This window comes from Corapipo altera, unplaced genomic scaffold, assembly GCF_003945725.1.
Source record: "Corapipo altera isolate COAL_440 unplaced genomic scaffold, ASM394572v1 44, whole genome shotgun sequence".
NCBI classification, from domain to species: Eukaryota; Metazoa; Chordata; class Aves; order Passeriformes; family Pipridae; genus Corapipo; species Corapipo altera.
This window is the reverse complement of record NW_020884880.1, coordinates 42,590-63,985: the sequence shown is the minus strand read 5'-3', so window position 1 is coordinate 63,985 and position 21,396 is coordinate 42,590. Positions and strand designations below refer to the sequence as shown.

The window sequence follows — 21,396 nt, the reverse complement described above, 5'->3', positions numbered from 1 at the left end:
AAGAATTTGCTATAAGCTCAGTAATACTGTAATTTACTGAATGGTCTTATTTTATCTTGCGTGATTAAAACAAAGACAAAAATTTGTAACTTGTGATGATACAAAATGTTTAATTTACATGCAACCTTTATGGAACATCAAGGCAACAAAACATACAGTTTTGGCATTTTAATTTTTTTTTAAATGATTAATGTCTAGAACTGAGAAAGACACACATAACTGATTTCCCATGCACAAAACCCAGAAACTCAGTGGTGTCTGACTACATAAAAGACTTCAGTTGAATGACACATGAATTTCACACTAGTAGCTCCAAGAAAAGAGCCATCAGTGAACATGACTGAAGATCATGATTATAGCCCCCTCCAAAATACTGATGTAAGGTGAGAAGTGTTTAACAGCAAACAAGACCCATTAAATCACTGTACCTTGATGTAGCTTGTTAACTTGTGGAATCCAGATTCCCTCATTTTATTTATAGTAAAAATGCATCTCTAGTTTACAAATTTATATTTAATAATGTTACTCAACTGCCAGGAAAGAACAGGTGCTTAATGTGATAACAAAAAAAAGGTTACATGAAGTAGTGGGCATTCTGACAGTGTATGACAGGATTTAACTGTCAGTTTATTACAGAGAAATTAACTGGGTGGGCACACGAGGGCTTTAAAGACAAGATCTGGTGGATTTTGCTAAAATGCTCTAAAATTCTGCATTAAAACAGCATCAGTAGTTGTGTACCCTGCCATGGATGCAGTGACCTCTAGCAGCATGGACTAGAGAGTTGAGGATATGTATTTTGAACCTCCTCCAGCTAAATCCAACAGTGCCATTAGTTCCAGAGAAGCCTATACTTACAAAGGCTACATTCCCTGTAGTTCCAGTAAAGGTAAGAATGAATCCTGTTTCTTTCAAGCCCATCCTATGATGACCAGTTTTTAGTAGTAGTGCCAAGATACCATCACAAGAGGCAAATCAACTAAAACTGTACAGAATGTAGTGACATACTGTAAACACCTAAGAGTAAGCAATAATTAAAAATCTGTCCTGTATTGCAGCTACTCATGTAAACAATTTATGAAACTTCTTTGGCACAAAAAAGCATTTTCCCTAGCACTTATAAATACAACATACTTACATGCATTTAACTTTTGTTTAAAAAGTTACTAATCATAGTGTTAAGCATTACCTTGATTAGCAAAATTCATAGATAAGATCGTATCTTACAAAGAATTAAGAATATAGTTTGCAATTAAAAAATTTAGTTGCAAACTTTGAAACTGTAGGGTGATTTGGAAAGTTAGTTACATTTAAAAAATGTGTCCTTTTTCTTTTTTTTCCTATCAATAATTTAAATCAATGGCAAGTAATTTGAGAAAACTGACTTGAGAAGTTCTGCTGTATTATCTTACCAAGAAAAATACCTATTGCACTACTACAGGGATGAGAAAAGTCTTTAACATGGAAATACAGCCATTACTTTGTCTTTGTTTCCCCTTTTTCACTCTCCTTGGGATCTTGCCAATAAACACAGAATTCAAACTTCCCAAGGTGCTAACCCCACTATCCTTAGTCTCTATCTTTCCAGCAAGAAATTTCTCATATAATATTAGGTTATCTGTAACTCAGGTCACTCAAAAGCATTTAGTGAGTTTCCTCACCATTTGAAAATTGCTAAGTATGCTTGATTTATATGATCAAGTTACATTTGTTATTCACATGCAACTTCAAGAGTTTGCAAGAGTGTTTCAGTGTGATTCTTCAGTGCCATGATACTAACAGGAATGCAAAACCTAACACTGAGTCAACTTGAGAAAAGCTGTTGATAGGTTAAATATGCTATTGAGGTCCTACACAACATACACAGATGAAAAGCTGGAATTTTAGGTAAATATTTATTTGCCTATAAAGACTGGCATTAAGGATTCCCTGTCTATTCTGCAAGAGTTGATAGATATTTAAAGCACTGCAGAAAAGTAGTGGCTAGAGCAGGGCCAGGCCAGTGCAAGGAGAAACAGACCTGATGGCAATTTAGTAGGGGGCTGTTTTCCAACTTTCATTTTAAGAATCATTCATAAGCATCGGATTATACATTCTGTACCTGACAAAGAGCTTTAAATAAATCCAGATTAAAACAGAAAATCTGAAAAGTCCTCTGGGGGAAAAAAAGGTGAATGAAAATGGACAGAATTTGTAAATTACACAGGTAACCAGGAAAAGAAAAAGCAGCTTATTTTTTAACTCAGAACTAGCAGTCTTCATTGCAAGTCATTTTATGGAACATAAACCAAATGCATACAACACAAAGCTCTTCCTTCTTATGTGCATCTCAAGATGGTGTTAAGCCTGGACTTGTCATCTCTGTTGTGGGACTTGCAAGATATTCACTTGATTTCAGACTTGTGAGAGACTTGTAGCTTGCTACTGATGTAAGAGAACCACAAAGACCAAGCAAAGATGGAGTGTCTTCCTTCCCTGTTAAGAAAAACAAGAATTAAGCTAATAATTTTTACAGTACAAGATAACAGAAAAAAAAGAAAGAACAGAAAAGGCAGTTTCATCTACACTGTTATGAGTTACATACTACTGCTTCAGCACAGGCATGCTTCATAAATGCCATTGGGAAGACACGTAATTTATGCCACACCTTCCCTGTCCAGGTGGTACAGAGATCCCTACCTGTGCACTACAGGCTGGGCTGTAGTCAGTCTCCTGCAGAGGCAGATCCAGAGGCTCCACTGACTACACAGTGAACTGAAGTTACTAATTCCAGCACCAGTTCATTGTATATAAATTGTCCACTGTATATAAATGGAAGGCAATTGTATATAAAATCCATTGTGTATAAATGGAAGTGACATTACTAATACAATGTCAGCACCAAAGATCTAATTTTAAATCCCACAGAAAGGAGTAGAATTAACTGGATCAGGATCTGTTTCTATCAAAACAAGCATGTTTTGTTTTTTAAACCTTGGTAATTTGAAATGCATTAGGCTCCAACCACTGGAAAACGCCACACAGTGCAGGAGTAGCAGTGCAAACATCTGCCCTGTCATCCAAATACAGCTGACAGCTAACATGAAACATACCCATATGAAACTGCACTGGACAATTTCTCTGTTTATTTTATGTCTTCCCTTCTCAGAATACCTGTTCAACTTACTTTGTGCTAACTCTGCTAATAAATTACATTACAAAGAATTATAGAGTAGTGTGAAAATTTACTATTTGCAATCATTTAGTTAAGACTGCCATACTGAGAGTTAGACCAAAGATACCACAGCAGGATCACTGTGTCTTACAAACTACATTAAAACTTTAGTGCTAATGAACATCACTGATTTAGAAACGAGATAGTATGCTACCTTTAAAGACAGTGTTGAAATCAAAACCTAAACTATTATTACCACTGGTTTTGCCACACTTTAATTTTCAGAAGATAAGACAAAGCATAGCTTCGAGTGAATAACATTGCAAAAAACCAGTTGAAAGTAGATCTGCACAAGAACCCTTTATAATAGCCATGTTTATTCTGTTTCACTTTCTCTAAGCAAACTTGAATTAAATTAGATTTTAAGACTGCTTACAGTGTTTTTAAAAAAATTCTACATTTTTCATCCTTGATATTTTAAACCCAAGAAACTTTAACAGTTATGTAATACTAAGGCTCTGTATTATCAAGTCCATTTAAAGCTTTGATGAGATACAAAAAGGATTTTTTATATTAATTTATGTTCTATGCTGAAAATACTACTATTTCATAAGTCTTCCATCATTTTCTGCTTTTACAATTGCCCACAAGATGGAGCAGCTAAGCTTTGATAAACATACAGATTTTGAAAGGAAATGTGTATGTATATTACACTTACATAAACAGTTCATGTCATGTTCCTCTCTCTATTTTAATGGAAACAGTTAGGCTGCATCTTCACAGATAAATGTTAAATGTAAGATATAAGAATGACAGTGGTAATTGCAAATCCAGTTGCCTTTAATCTTTCTTTTAAGAACCAAAATGAAAGCATTTATTACAGCAGAAAGATGTCAGAAGATCCTCCTTGTAACAGAGCCAACTGGTTCTGTGATGGCAAAAGAAGATATGCAACATACTTGAAGCTTAGCTTTAAACACAGCACAAAGTCTTATACTTACTGGGGGAGTGGGGTGGGTATCTTCATAAATCCAAAATTATTTGAAGCAGAGTCCTTAGGGGTTTCCCCACAGACTCTGAAACACTTTGCATAACAATGAAAAATATGCTTTTCAATGTATATTTTCTTCACACTGAAAACTCATCTCACAGTGACTGAAGTTCAGAGCTATGAAGAACAAAATTAAAGGAAGCCACTGGACTGGCTCTGTACCTTCATTTAACATGTTCATTCCATCCTGCTTCCCATCCTGTGAGTGACCTGGATCCAGAGAAGATTGAGAAAGACTAACATCTGCTGAAAGCTGGTCCAGACTTTGAAAACTTTTCCTGCAAAGCAATTAATATGTAATAGCAACACATTTAAAGGTATAACTAGATATCTTCAACACTTAAAACATTTTCTAGAAAAACCCAGGCAGTTAATCTTTCTTCTCTTAAAACACTTTTTCATTTGTTTGTTTCCTAAATCAAATGATTGCTTTAGTTTTTTCCTAAAGCAATAGTTCCTTTTTCTCTCTTTCTTTTTTTAAAATTAATCCAAAGGAAGGAAATTTTTGTGGTAAGCAAGAGAAATTGATTTTATTTACCAGTTGATCATTGTACATTGTAACAGGATTGTACACTGTACATTGACAGGATATGATTCAGAGTGTGCTGAGGGAAGTACATAATTTTCAGTTTCTCTGTTCCTCTAGAGGGGAATCAAAATAAACATTAAACTTACTCATCCCATTGTTGATTGTGCTTTCTATAAAGTAGAGTGTCCAAGGCAACAGCATTAACATCCAGAGCTCCTGGGGAAGGCCACTGATTGGTGAGGTGAGTAGTTAATTCTTGTCTTGATCTCAAGTCATTATTCTTTAGCACAGTTCTGTGAATACAAAAAACAGTAAACCCCAGTCTATTAAAGGCAATTCCTTAAGGTACAGAAAAAAAAACCAGGACAAATAGTCCTGACAAAGTTGAGCATAGAATTATCATGGTTGGAAGAGACCTCAAGATCATCCAGTCTAACCATACACCCAGCACTACCAATGTAACCCCTAAACCACATCACCCAGCACAACATCCAGACACTTCGCCTCTTGAACATTCAGGGATGGTGACTCCACCACCTCCCCAGGCAACCTATTCCTATGCCTGACCATGCGTGAAAAGTTTTTTCTACTATCTAATCTGAATCATCCTTGTCTCAGGTTAGGGCCATTTCCTTTTGTCCTCCCACTGCAGGCATGGCAGAAGAGACCAGCCCCCAGCTCGCTACAACCTCCTTTCAGTTTGTAGAGAGCCATGAAGTGCCCCCTGAGCCTCCTCTTCTCAAGACTAAACAAACCCAGCTTCCTCAGCTGTTCCTCATAAGACATATTTTCTAGACCCTTCACAAGCCTTGTTGCCTTTCTCTGGACATGCTCCAGCACCTCAATGTCCTTTTTAAAAGTGAGGGGCCCAAAACTGAACGCAGTACTTGAGGTACGGCCTCACCAGTGCCGACTACAGCACCATCACTTCTCTAGTCCTACTGGCCACAATATTCCCGATACAGGCCAGGATGCCATTTGCCTTCTTGGCCACCTGGGCACACTGCTGGCTCATATTGAGCCAGCTGTGGACCAACTCCCCAAAGTCCCTTTCTGCTGAACAGCTCTCAAGCCATTCCTCCCTGAGCCTGTAGTGCTGCACAGGGTTGTTGTGACTCAAGTGCAGGACCTGGCACTTGGTCTTGTTGAACCTCATGCAGTTGCCCTTAGCCCACAGATTGAGTCTGTCCAGATGCCACTGCAGAACCTTCCTACCCTCAAGCAGATCTACACTCCCACCCAACTTAGTGTCATCTGCAAATTTACTGAGGGTGCACTCAATCCCCTTGTTCACATCATCAATAAAGATGTTAAACAGGACTGGCCCCAAAGCTGAGCCCTGGGGAAAACTGAGCTAGCAACCAGACAGATGTTCTACTTTGAGGGACCAACAGACTGCAATTTTCATAAAGCACCTTAAACTGTTCATTTTTCTTAGGGGAAGCAATTTAGAAACTATTGAGACGTATTTATGCACAGAAAAAAAAGTTGAAATTAGAATCCTTCTGCAAAAGCAACAAAGAAAAAGCAACCGCAGGCAAATGATTCTTTCTGCCAGTATAATGGTAATTACAGCCCAATTATTTTGCAAACCCACTATGAGGAAGTGATTTTGTCGCGCGCCCCCCCGATTTTTTTTGTAGTTTGAACACCTCCCACTGTCCCCTTCAATACTTTTGAATGAGTCAGCCGAAATCCAGATATGTTAATTCCATTATATACTTCCAGGCAAAATATAATACATAGTTATTCTGTTTTCTACCACCCTACAGATTCTAGTAACTTATGTCTGTAACTGACAGAAAAAGTATAAATTGAATACCTTACATGTTCGAATTAGTTTTGCCTCATATTCCCATAAAGCAAATCAGTTTTCTACAATTCTGAAAATGAGGAAGCTAAAATGCCAACATTAGAAATCAGAAATCACATGCCAAAAGTCATATAGAAATAAGGAAAGTACATAGTTTCTCAGGCTCCAAGACAGGATCGGCCCTTCTTCAATAGTAAAAGGCAACGTCCAGCCTACCCTTATATTGCTGTAGAATTACTAGAAACAAAAGTAATAGTGCTTGTTAACCCATAAATTCTCCAATCCACAAAATACTAGACAATAGTAAAATGCTGCTCTACAACAAGTTTGACTATCTCTGGCCTGAAGCAAAAAGCTAATCTCCATACCAAATGTACTCAAAAGTTCAAAGCCAAATGCCATGTTGTTATCTGAAATGCCAAACTGCACAGCAAATTGAATAACTATTCATGGTTCACATACATTTATGTGAATTCTCAAATAACATTGTCAACAGGTCTATTTTTACCACAAAGTTGTTATTCTGGTGCTTTCTGAACTGTTTAGACAGGAACCTCAATAAGGGCACATAACACTGCCCAAAGAGCCAAAATTTCTCACAAAGTAAGACAATAGTGAGCTCAGTGAAGAATTTTTAGCAGCTGAGTTTGAGAGTGGAGACAGTTGCACAGTAATATTGCACGAGAAGGGGGTGAAGCACCACAGTGAATAAAACTAGTTTCAAGAAACTTTTCACAAGATGACTAATTCCCCCAGCATTCATAGAATTAAACAATCAACTTTTCTACCCAGAGGTCTCCCTCCTCACCCTCCTCTCTTTAAGGGGTCTACAGGAATAAACACTTTGCTAACCCAAAGCTCTCAATAATTTCAAATATCTTGTATGGTATTCCCTTCTCTATGTAATAACCCTAATTCCATGGGGACATTGAGCATTAAACAAGTCTGTTACAGGTTTGTTGATTTAAGGAAACTGAAACAGAGAGAGAGCAAATTCTCATGTGGCTTGCTCGGTACAATACATCACCTCCTTATTCAGAAGGACAGCTTGCATGCTTTCATAGAAGCTTCTCATAACAACACACAATTTATATGAGTCACTATGCCCACAATGCCTAAATGCAAATTCACACACACGTAACACATAGAAGTAAATTCCCATTTGGACAATTCCTGTATGTTATCACCACACAACACACATTTACAGGCAAGTTGCTAATAGTGGAATTTTTGCATTCTATGTGGGTTTCTATATTGAGGCCTTCCCCACAAATCGTTATCCTATAGTAACCTGAAATTTCACCCTTTCTGCATCTTGAACAAAGAAATTCTGAAGACTCACCAAACTGCTCCAGGGATTTTAGCATAACAATTTTAAAAGATAGTTCCAGTAGATCACTTCTTAAACCACTCCACCATGTTCAGGAAGAAAACCAGGCGTCAAGTAGGATACATAACTAACTATTCTCCTCCTAAAACTGTCATTTTGAATTTTTAAAATTATGTAAAAATAGATTTGAATACAAAAAATCAGTCCAAACTGATATATAAAATAGTAGTATAGACATTAGAAAGTTAGACAAAATATTTACAGCAGGTGATATTAGTTACCACCTATTTTTTCAGCTTTCGAGATTATTTAGCTTTTTGCTCTTTTGCAGCCATTTTTCAAGTATCACGAGATTCTGCTGCAGCAGAGTCCTTATAAAGGCACTGTCTGCAAACAGCAATTCTCTTGATAATACGCAAAAACTGGTACTGCCTTTGTTTAACCAGACTTACTTGAAGAGTCAAACTGCACAGAATCATAGAACCATTTAGATTGGAAAAGACCTTTAAGATCACTGAGTCCAACCCTAAACCTAACACTGCCAAGTCCACCACTACACCATGTCCTTAAAGTGCCATGTCTAAACAGCATACATAATCTTCAAACTCAATCACCATAACGCAAAAATGATCCTGCTACAAATATTCAAAAACAGGAAGAGAAAAAGAATGGATACAAAAGCATTTACTATAGAAAGGAGTTAAAAAGGAAGCAAATATGAACAAGTTTTAATGAAAAAAGCATACAAATTTCAGAACATACAATGTGAAAAAATGCTGCATAAGATTATCGAGTGCTGTCCTGCTCTTGTTCAGACAAGAGAAGAAGTTTCTAGATGTTAAGAGCTCTCAAAGGACAACAATTTATTTTATTCAAGGCAGACAATTTCCACAGTAGCACTCCTGTTCCCCAGAACACAAACACCGTAACCAGTGCTGGCCAGATCAGGGCAGAGACGCTACAGGGTTTGAAGCAGGACTTTTCCTCATCACCAGGAGTGTAATGAAGACTCTGAGCTTTCCTCTCAATGTTTACTGTCAGGCAATATTACTATGGAAATACACAAACAATATTACTATTGAAACATTTATCTGCTTGTATAGCAAATAAGTCTGGCATATAAAAGCTTTCAGAAGAAAATTAAAGTCATGACAGAGCAAAAGTAAGAAGTGAAGAAATGGTGGAGAGGTACAAATGGCAAATAGATATTTGTGGAATTTACAAGTTTCAAAAAATATTCGAGAATAAAATGCAAAATCAGTGTTTTCTGTTTTTTTAAAAAAAAAAGAAACAAAAAAGAGGAACTGCTGAACTCTTTGGGCCTTAACTGGGAAATATTTCCAGTGTTACTGAAAGGTCACATAAAATTAATGTAATGTAATGTATGAACTTCTGTATAAAATGCTGGTCTGTAGTAACACATACTGAACTGGAATGGCCTATGTACACACAGATTTTTTTCTACCACTTCTGTTTCTAAGAACGAGCCACTGGCAAGAAACACGAACTCAAACCCAGAATGACCTGAACACCCATAGACCAAGACTCAAAGCCAAGATTTTACTGTTCAACTTATAACTTACATGGAACAAAATCCATAATACATCATAAGAATAACACTGAAGATCACAAGTATGTAGTTCTATTTTTAAATACAATTCAATAAAATATTGTTCTCTTGGGTTTGTAGCTGTGAGGATTTGAAGATGATGCAAGATAAGGTTTGTAGACAATATGTTAATCCATTTAATACAAGAGTAAAAGCAAGGACATTCCAAAAAGAGAAGAGGAGAAGTAAGAGAAACAAAAGGATTTACTAAAGAGAAAAGTTAAAAAATAAGGAGACACGATCAAGTCTGAATGAAAACAAGCATATACAACAAGCTGTTAACTCCTTTTCTTCAGACTGGAAAAAAACCAGTGGCTAAAAGTAGTATATCTCAGGAAGGCAGTTGCTACATGGAGAACACAGTGGATCTTAATAAGAGATTGTATGATTATTTTTTTTGAATGAAAGAAAGGCAGTGAGATGTGGCTGAACAGGGCATCCTGAACTAACACGGTGAGACTGGGGAGTGCAGAAAAATTTTGTGCAAAGTAGGAAGAATATGTAAGAATTTATTATGAAAGCAGAGGTGTTAAACTGATTCATAGTACATTCCCTAATCTAGGCATGAAAAAATTCTTGAATGTTTGAGAGCCTGTGAACTTCCCCTCCCTCATCCAACTAACTGATATCTTCCCTGCCTACAGTTATTTCCATCTCTTTATAATCACACTGACAAAAAGTGATTGTTTTATAATCTGCAGAAAGAAAACAGTTATGCCTCAAGTAGTCCTTACCCCAATGAACAATTCTGTAAGATAATTTCATACAGTGTTTCAAGTTCTGAAAAACACTAAAAAAAAAAAGAAACAGTGAAGAGATAGCAGGCAGAGAAAAAATACTCAGCAACATCCAAAACATCAGTCTCTTATCAACATTACTCTCATACTGAATACAAAACACAGCACTAGAAAGAAAATTAACTCTATCCCAGCTGAGACCAGGACATTGCTTTTAAAATGACCAAATATCCTTTGCATTACTTCACAGCACAGATTTTTCCATAATGCATATATATAAGAGAAGTATAATATACAAAGTCTTGCCATGTTAGCCCTGGATACCCTATTTAAGTTACGACGTTTGAATTGTGGTGGGGCTTTTTAATGTCTGAAAAAAAGAAAAACTCCATAAAAATTCAAAATACTACTGCAAGTAATAATTTGTTCAGCAAAACAATCAGCAAAAGAGATGAGAACATCATCTTAATACTAGAATACATGATTAAAAACTAACAAATATTTGGCTTACATTTGTATTTTTGTTCTCTAAATCAGGAACCACTATTTAAATTAAGCTCCTTTTCGAAAACAAAGAAAAGTAAAAACATCCTGCTAATGAATTCCTGAGAATACTTATGAGTCATTAACTAATCAATACTAACGTACTCCCAAGTTGGAACTAAGTGTCTGCAGATACATATGCTCCCTCCAGGCCTGTAAATTTACCACTTTTATTCAAGAATAACAGAAGCAGGCAGAGCATTCATCAGGTTTACACAGCTATTCCCAAAAAAGTCTCTGCATGTTTTTGACTTTCAGTTATTTAATAATGTATTTAAGAAGCTGGGAAATGTGAGATTAGTGAGGTCTTCCAATAAACATCCTTCTCCTCTAGTGTTCACTGACCCTTTCTTTGTCAGGTACTCTCCACAATATTTACTTGTAGATTTCTTCAACTTCTATTATTTTGAGCTGTTTACATAAGGATTCATTATTTTGAAATTATTTCTTAAACACGTGCAGGTTATATTTTTGTAAGGTACACACATAAAATGCTACTGACAAATTACTGCTCATTTCCATCCCTGCCGCCTTTTCAGTTTTGGTACAATCAAGTAAGGAGTCACTCTGAAAATGGATCATCAAAATTATCTATTTTAAAATTTTTTTTGAAGAAGCTTTTGTGGTTTTTTTTTGTTTGAGTTTTTGTGGTTTGTTGTTGTTGTTGTTTTGGTTTTTTGTTTGTTTTTTAATTTAATTCCCAAGGTAACCCCACAAACTCTTTGCACTAGCATTGTTCTGAGAGGCACGTAGCCTCTCAAAAGATTAAGAAATTACTCCTTTGAATTAACACATCTAAGATTTCTGCATTTTGAAAGTGTGACCTGACTTACATTTCAGTGAGGGATGAGGACAAAAGACAACCTGTATGGCATAAAATGTCACTAAATTGTAACTATATTACCTGGGAATTAAAAAATAAATAAGTAAATAAAATTTAATCTCGAGTTTAGTCCAAGCTAATATAGAACAGCCTTATCTGGGTAACCACACAGAATTTCTGGTCTCATTTCAGCTAGACTGGATTTCTAACTTCCCCTGGGTCAAATCCAGATTCACACCATTGGAAGTCTATTCAGCAAGACCCATTTACACAGATTTTTCTGTTTGTTTAATAAACCAAAAGTCAGTTCTGTTTCCAATTATGCCTATGAAAAACCAGTAATTTCTTACCTGCAAGTTTAATTTCTCCAAATCCAGAAAATGCCAGTCCAGTTGGCAATTTGCCCTCCTACCAGCAGATGAAGACAGGAAATAAACCAAACAGACTAATTCCCTAAGAAAGGGAATTATATCAGATGAGTGCTCCAGTTCAAGAACTTCCTGAGTAGTGAAAAGTAAAAGTAAAAATAAAAGCTTAAAAAAAATAAAAACATTTGAATAAGAAAGAACAAACTTTAAAAACCTTTATTTAGGACAGGAAATATGGAATGCAAACTCAAATTGATAGCATACATGAACATAACCAAAATCTGTAAGAGCAACTCTAAAATAAAAGGGAACTCCCAAACTGTCAGTACTGTAGCACGACAGTGAGCTGTCTGGACTGGTATATCATTGGACTTTGAGAAATTAGATCAGCAGGTATGAAAACAGGTTACTTACCAGTAGATTTTGATGCTGCAACATATCACCTCTCTCAGGTTTGTGCCTTGTGCACAGACACAGCATTCCCCAAATTAGATGCCAGAGCAGTTAGATCCCAGCAGACTTTTTAAAGGCAGCTGCTGCAGTGAAAAAAACCAGGAATGTCCTACCACAACACGTTTTCTTACTCTTTCTAACTGACCAACAGATCTTAGTGTGTCACAGCAATGGTACAAGTTGTGAACAGAAACCCTCAAAGATTCTTCAGCATTTTTTAGTCCTCCTTTATCGTCTCAGAGATCATGAAATATATCCTCCACTAATAAAAATTAGTTATCAATTTTATACAGCCTTCAATCTTTTTGACCTTTAGATAACTTGTATAAGTTTATATTGGTAGAAATACCAGCAGCTTGACTCTTTAGTTCTAGCATAATTACAGTGGAGTCTCTGTTTCAGAATACAGACAATAATTTGAGGTATAATTTGGATAAGGACATTCTGAAAAGTTATGATGTTGCATGATTGCATAAGAACATCGCAATGACAAACAGAAAAGGCACCAGTCTATATCTCAACCACTTGCTATCCAAAAAGGAAGGCAGTTCCTGCTCAATAATCAGGTAACACGCTACACTGTATTTGCTTGGTTATAACTTCAGACATCTCACTTTTTCTATTCTAAGCCTTTCTAAAACTCCTTTAGACTGTGTTTTATTTTAGTAAAATACTGAAAAACACAAGACACAAAGTTGTAGCCTTAAAACTAGAAAGACAAGTTGTAACCTAAATTTACAAATATCCATAATTTTTAAAAAACTTAAACATTTCTGCCACTGCGTGTCCATGTACACTGAACTGTAACTCACCTTTACTTCGGTCAAACTACTTGTATTTTAGAGCAACTTTTACTTTGTTTTGAAAGTATAGAATGGATCTGATATATTTTTTTTGACTGGATGAAAGTTAATTCCCAATATGATTTATTCAAACAAATAAATCTAGTAAAATAAAATTGAAATTTAGGATAATTTAAATATCAGTTTCTTTCATCTGGATAATCTCAGAGAGACTCCTTCAATATATTAATGACAAAGAATTATGCCTGTAAATACAGAACTACACTCTCCTCACCATTTTAACTTGGTACTGTTCTTCCATCCCTTCAAAAACTGATATTTTTACTATTTGTCATTTAAAGCCCATTTAGTTTGGTATTGAACTTTATGTAACTTGCATTAAGAAGAATATTAGAATATTAGAAGAATGTAAAAATAACCCTTGTTCAACTTATCTCCTTTATGTATAAGCACTATGAAATGCTTGTTTTTCTCATCAATATCTTCTGGAATATTGAAGCAAATCTACAGTAAATAAGTTTGAGTGTTAAAAAACAAAGCACAAAAACCTATGACTCTCAGAAGCAAATGGTAATGCAAGTTTATTTATATAAATGGGTAAAGCACAAAGAGATCAAATTGAGTCTCTATGACCATACTCCAGCAGTTAACGATTATGCACCATGATGGACTAACCATATGTTTTAGATGATGTTTTCTATCCCCTCCATTTGCAATATCAAGTTATTTAAACCCTTTTATGAAATCAAAACCTTCACCTGTTCCAGACATAATTCTCTTTGTGGAATTAAAAGAGGAAGACATCGATGTTTGTTGTATTACTATGCCAAAGCAAGTATTCTTTTCTGCCACAGTTCAGGTAAGTTCATGTAAGTTCAGGTATATTAACAGAGGAAGAAACTCCATGATCCACACAATACACTTTCCTACTGCGAATGCACATCATTTGCAACTGCATTGCATTGAGGGCCTCAGAGGTTCAATACTTGTCATTATTACTATTTTGAAAGGCCCTGCTCCCAACCTTATCATTTGACATTGGATAAATATTCTGGAATTTTGAATGCATGAAGTGCTAATGTCCAAGTAACTTATTTAAAGCCTTCTTGCTTGCTACTTCTATGCAATGCCTTTATCCACAGAAGTGTAGCTATGGGAGAAAAAAGAAAGGATGCCACTGTAAAAAAAGATTTTAGTATTACACAGTAGAGACTCATAGAAGGGGACACGTTGCCCTGCTAATCTCATTAAGCACGCAAAATGATGAAAAAAAAAGTTCCTATGGGTCTCTAACTCACCAAGGGGGCTGGGGGTGGAGAGGGGCAGAAGAGAGACTCCTCACAAAAATGAGTATTTTTCCCTTTGGAGTCAGACAACATTTTGATATACATATACCAACACATCTTATCCTTGAAGACACCAACAGCTTCAAAACCTTTAAGCTTTTTTAACATTTTAAGGTTTATTTTAATATAGACATTTTAAACCTCCTTTTTAAAAGTTCTGAGAGAGATACTAAAATACTAAAAATTAAACCCTCCCTTATCTGCTGCATCTTGCAGAGTAAGTCCTTTCCTTCAGGCTGCTATCAACCCAGAAACTTTTGGCTTCCTGCTGCGCAGTAAACCCATGTGGGTTCTAAGAATAGCATATCCTTTGTCATGTTGGAGGCTTGATTGCAAATTTGTTTAATTCTGCAGTGTTCTGTGCCTTGCCCTGTATGCTCCACTCTGAATTGCAGGAGTCTGTCTGTCCATGTACTACACCCAGCTGAACTTTCCTAGTTATATTTTCAAGCAAAAAGGAAACACCCATGTCTTCTTGGATTTCCACCTCACTGAAAACAGAACTTCCCATCTTTCTGTGTACTACACCTTTGTAAAACAGAACAGGATTACAATATTGCAGCAAACTTCAAAAGAAAAAATTACACAAAACCAAAATCCCAAACACTGCCTAAACAAAAGTTTTAACATCTGTCAGAATATGTAGTATTTTTTCTATGCTGTGAAAAAAAAAATACAGATTGAAAAAAGAAGGACCTGAAAACAGACTGAAATACTAAGGATTTCTAACTGCTGCTGCCAACTTGAGGGAGACAGAGGACAGACAGGAAGCATTAAAAATAAGAGCATGGCTCATGTGAATTAGCCTTTGATAGCAGGATCCATGAAAGCTTTAAAAGGAAAGAAGGATTAGCATTCTCAGTTTTCATATTCTAGGAAAGAAATTTGCCAAGAAGATCAAAGATTAAAATTTAATCTCCTACTCCCTTTCAGTGAGAAAATAAAGTAGCTACAACAAATTGGATTTACTGTACTTAAGCAGTTCAGGAATTCAGTTGCTTAAAAAAACCAGTAAGTCTTAAAAGAGGACCATGTGAAATGAAGGTAAGAGTGCTAAAAAATTGATCCAGCTTTCCCATTTCTGCAGATGATTTAGTTTTTGAGCTAGGATTACAAAGCCAGGCAACTAACATTTAAGTTTTACTCACAAGGAGACACAAAATAGGCTAAATTTCAAAGCCTTAACTCAGACCCTTCTGCTTCCATTTCCTACCTCTGCTTTGTCCCTGACAGCAGAGCTATTGCCTACATCTTCTACAGCTTTGCACCTTCATCTGTGAACCTCCCCTGCCTGCTCTCAGAGAGAGTAGTTGTGGCAGCACTCTACAAGCTCTAGAGCATTTTCAAATAGAACCCTGACAAAGCAAGGAAAAGCACAGATGGAATTTTCATAAGCAGATTTTTTAATGAAATGGGGCATGACCAATCACTGAAAAGAAATCATCTTTGCTACAAAGAATATAGTAAATCTTCCTTTATGTACTCCATAACAGACCTGGGAGGACATGGTCTGTCTGAAACTGAAAAGGTCATTTTGCCTGAACTTAAACATATGAATTTACTCTGCATGTCATATGTCTCACAGAACTATTGTGCTCCATCCAGGTGCTGCTGAGAATCAGCTGATGGACCTTTCTGAAAGGCAAGATGCCATTACCCTGAGCTCCCTGCAGTGTTAACAAAGGGGAAAAGAGGTGTGAGGACAGAGTACTCAAACAGTCAGTGCCTGGAAAAGAGCACAGTGTGTGAGAGGCTGTGTACTTCTCAGGGGTGAAAGCATACACAGAACACTTATTGTAATTCAAGTGTTACCGAAAGAAACCAGTCTCTCAAGATTGCAAGTACACTGTCATTTCCTGCCTCCACAAAGACATCTACATTATCCAGATAGAAATGGCAGTATTGCTGGATATTAAACTATTAAGAATTATTAATATTAAAATATTAAGCTATTTTAAGGTATTAAGAATGGATTACAAGCACAGTTTGGACCTTGAAAAGACTAATTCTGAAGCAACACCAAGACAAACTAAATAAACCTATCTTTAAGATTTGTTAACGCATTAAAAAAATTCTTAGTTTTCCTTAAAGGTTTAATTCAATATATGACATGAGTACCCCTACAATTAAATTTGATGTGTATCTGTGCCATAACCAGTGACAGAATTCCAAACTTAGAACAGTTTTCCTGATTTTTCTTCCCTCCACGTGCCCCTCCACGAAACACCAGAACAAGATACGGATATAGGAAGAAACAGCAAAGGGGGTTAAAAAAGAGAGTGATATAAAATGTAGCATAATCACTGAATCTAAGAAATGGATTTTCCATACATGTGATAAATAAAAAAAATAAAAAAAAAGGAAAAACAGCAGCTGCTACAAAGGGCTGTCCTATCTTACATCAGCCACACCAGCCTGAAAACAAACCCTAAGAAATCATCTAGGAGGAAACCTACGTTGATAAACATTATGCAAATCACTATTTTAACATACAAATATCTTTTTTAAGATATATTTTAACAAATATCCCAGCAGGAAAAAAAATTTAAAGCATTTTAATTTGATGGTTTTCTCATTTTGTATACAATGTCTTCCCTTTTCCTTTCACTTTTTTAAAAAGATGGTCTATGCTAAAGTGATCAGCTTTTATAACATTAGTGAGTCACCATGCAGGAGATGAGTCATTATTCTGGAAACTGATGGAATCTCTCTTGTAATCATCAATAGTTAACATATATGAATATCAATTTCAGATGCAGAATCTGAACTTTAAAGTAACAGATATCAGCAGAGTTTGTCTTAACACAGGTAGTGTGTTAGTCAAAAGTAAGACTAAGAATCAACCAAAGGGGGAAAAAAGCCTCTTTAAGATGAGCTCAAGAGTTTTAATACAAGGATATTGTGGGCAAATGGTCCCAGATTTTGCCCAGTCACATCTCTGACTGAACTAACTAGTCCTTCAATGCAGCGGCCTCCAAAGTGAGGTGCGAAAGACAACCCTTTGGGGTATTGGAAGAAAATACTTTTTGTACTGTTAATAAATTTTTAAAAATACAAAATAGTTTTTATTTAATCTTTATCTCATACTTTCAAATTTCTATTTTTGTGTATGTTTAAAAATTTAAATAATGTATTAGCAAAGTAGTACATTTATATAATTCATAAATATATCTACATTGTGGGGGTGCTTAGAATTTTTTTACTGATTGGGTGTGCAATCAAATGTCTCTCTGCTTCAAGAGACATTCAACATTTCTTTGCAGGATCATAGAGGAGGAAGGCATGTCTGCCTCTGTGAGCTTGAATATTCCAGAATACAGTTCCTTGATTATTTGGGATCCCTTTCCCATCACATTTTGAATGGTACAGAATTTTTTCTTCAGCTAGACATGCCATGGATCACAGGCTTCTCTTGGCTGTCCTCCTGTGAGCTATTAATTTTAAGCATTTTAAGCCCTTAAGAACTGCCTAACTCTCACTGTAAAAATACACTATTTTTAAAGAAGAGTGGAGCCAAAAGCACTGTTCTATAATGTTCAGTTACAACAAGTCCTAGCCAAAAACACATCCCAGTGATGCCTTCTGAAGAAAGCAGATGAAGGCCATAAGTGCCTCATCATTACTCTAACTCACATCTGTCACTAGGCAATCACTTCATCTGCAGATGCTGAAAGGGTGGTAAAAGACCAAGCTGTTCTGAGAATAGAACAGAACAGTTCCTGTAGGAAGAGATTTAAAATTATGATCTAGCCCAACTCTCTGATCACTTCAAGGCTGATTAAAAGTTAAAGCATATTATTAATAGCATAGACCAAAGGCCTCTTGAACATTGACAGGCTGGGGGCATCGTTCACCTCTCTAGGAAGCCTGTTCCAGTGTTTAACCTCCCTCCAAGTACAGAAATGTTTCCTAATGTCCGGCCTGAACCTCCTCATTGATCAGCTCTGCATTAGTTTAAATGTGTTGTACTGATGATCAGGTTGTCCACTGCAGATTCACTTTGCTAACTTGATTTACAAAGAGAGAGCTCCAAACCACAGATGGATGGGCATATTACTAAGAAATCCAATTAAGCTGAAAGACAAAAAAAAAAGTTACTCTTTTGTGAATAATTAATCTGATAAATTTTCAGCTTCTCTATTTTCCAGATATTGGTATACATGAACTCTGTAAAATAGCTCGTAACTAAACTGAAAATTGTGTTCTTCATTGTAGGTTGGATACTCAAGACAAAGTTAAGAATACAGAAAACTGTGGAACACTAAGCATAGCAGCTGTAAAAGAAAATTAACTGCCAAGTTTCTCCAATCTCCTATCCTCATATTTATTTCACACTTTACAGCAAACTGCCTTATTAAACATGCATATGGAAAAATGTCTCTGGAGGAAATTTTTAACCAGAAGGCCTTGTTTATCTGGTGTTTGTCTGTTGATTCTGTCTTATCTGGTTTCCAAGTCAGCAACAATAACAACCTATATTGTCAAAAGAGTCAGATCTCTATTCCTTACCTCACACTTTTTTTCTTTCTGGGTGAGGCAGAAATAGAGAGAGACTCAGATTCTGCCCAAACCCATTGAGAATATACGTAAAACATTTTGACTTGCATGCCTGCGAAACAGCCTTTTGGAAACATTGACAAATTCTTATGCAACAGAAGTCTGAAGCCTCAGAACTTGTTACCTCAGAAACAACAGCCAGTGGAATAGAAAAGCATCATTAAAAAGAAAATATAGAATGTTTATTTATAATAGTTTCAATTATACAGCAAATGATCCTAAATCAGATCTCAAAGTGTTTTACAAACAGTAATGCAGTATGCCTTGGGCAGAATTACAGTCCCAAACTTGCTCTTACCTGCTTATAAAGAATTCAAACAGATTACAGCATACATTCACTGCTTCAAAATGCTACTAATGGTAGGAGAGCAAAACACTCAGATGTGGAATTACATTAACATCATTCTAAAATGGCTGGACCATAAAAAGCAACTGGTTGAAACTCATGCCTCATTACAGATACATTAGTGATACAACACATTCTGCTGCCACGTCACCCTTGGTCAGAATAAAAAACCAACAAACAAACAAAACAAAACAAAAACCTAAAAGGAAAATTACTAATTACAAATATGATTAAAATACGTTAATTATGATGTTGACCATTAGAAACCTGCTAGGAATACTTCTTCCCTTCCCTCATCTGACAGGCACACTACACTAACAGCAATAAAAATGCAAAATTATACCTCTCCAAATACCTAGTGTAGTTCAGACTCCTGACTGCAGAGTCTCATAAACAGCTATACAAAAACACACTGTCAAGATACAATAGAAACTATTCCACAGTTTGAGCCTTTACATAAGAAAGCCAGCAAAAAAAATCAAACTCTAAAGACTGAGATCTTTAGAACAGTCTGATTGCATATATCTCAGCTAAAAATTAACAGCAGGTATGAACATTCAAAATTTCCCGTACCAGAGTAGGTTTAAATGAGCTCACACCTCCCCCAAATAACCAAGGATGCCAAAGCAGCATAACATGAATCATAAGGCATATCAGTAAGTTCAGAAAACAACTTAAGAACAGGTATCTCTCAAAAACTTATAGGCAATCGGGGAGGGGGGGGAGGGGGAAAGAAACTCAGAAAAAATCTTTTTTCTTCTTCCATTCTAAAACTGGCATAAATAAAATGCAAATTCTGTATTCCTTTAGATTTTCATAAAATGCATTTCAAGCACTGCCAATAAAATGATCTATCACAAGAAAGAGCAGAAGAAAAAAATCATCTTTGTTTACAAGCTAAATACTTTTTACTGCATAGAAAAGACCCTTCTGGATGGTGTGTCTTTATATTCTCTTTATCCTGGACTGTTTCAAAAATCACAGATGACTACCATGTTACTTTAGGGCTCAGACACCTAAAAATTACTCCAGATATAAGGTAAAATAACTTATCTTGTATTTCTTATGAACAGAACAGAACATTCACTTGCTGCAGGTGCATACCATAGCAGTCTCATGGCAACTTATCACCAGACAGTGAGACCCATCTATCTGGGTCTTTAAACGTAGAATCATGGAATGCTCTGGGTTGGAAGGGACCTTAAAGGTCATCCTGCTTGAAGCTCCCTAGAGCACACCTTCCACTAGACCAGGTTGCTCAGAGCTTCATCCAGTGTGGGAGTGTCTCTGCAAAAGCAGAGTACCTCCCTAACAGCCAACATGCAGGGCTGAGAGGATAAATCATGTAAGAATCATAAGATATTCAAATATTTATCATATTAGTAGCCACAAATGCTATTAAAAATAGGCCTTCTACTGTTGTTTTAGCATTTTGCCTTGCATTAAAGAAAAGGTGACTAGCAAACTGTTTTACCAGTTTGAATATTTTTAGGACTGCCAGATGAACTTCTAATGTGTCTGAGCCACACACAAATAAATTAGAATCTAAACAATGAAAATAAGTATTTTTCTTTTATCCCCTCTTGCCTAACATTTAAAAATTAGTGTTCAAAAGGAAGCTGCTTTCAATATTTTTTAGGGGTAGCCTTAAAGCTGGAAGTAATAAAATATAAAGAACAGTTCAAAAAAAGGTGTTAAAAATTTAAGCAAGTTTACTGTAAGCTATTTCAGATCTAAAAAAAAAATTAAATATTTAATTAATTAAATATTTAATAAGACAGAATTATTCTGTCTTATACCACTGAAGTTTTCAGAGAGCCACTTCAAATAAAAGACTTTTTAGTTAAAAAAATAAAAAAAAGCTAAAATACATCAATTTCCTTAAGAAGTTTGTCTCATTTCCACAGGACCAGAAGCCCTTTTACTGTATACTT

At 35.9% G+C, this 21,396-nt stretch overlaps 1 protein-coding gene across 1 annotated transcript in view; it reads right to left on the bottom strand.

The window, feature by feature from the left end:
* Positions 1-86: 86 nt before the first annotated feature.
* Positions 87-21,396, bottom strand: part of RUNDC3B (RUN domain containing 3B) — a 51,343-nt gene continuing 30,033 nt past the window's right edge. The window contains exons 9-11 of the mRNA XM_027639536.1: positions 4,881-5,027; positions 4,368-4,483; positions 87-2,475 (exon numbers count right to left, since the gene is read on the bottom strand). Of these exons, the coding sequence (XP_027495337.1) occupies positions 2,330-2,475; positions 4,368-4,483; positions 4,881-5,027 (409 nt within the window). The 3' untranslated portion in view covers positions 87-2,329. The remainder of the gene's footprint in view (positions 2,476-4,367; positions 4,484-4,880; positions 5,028-21,396) is intronic.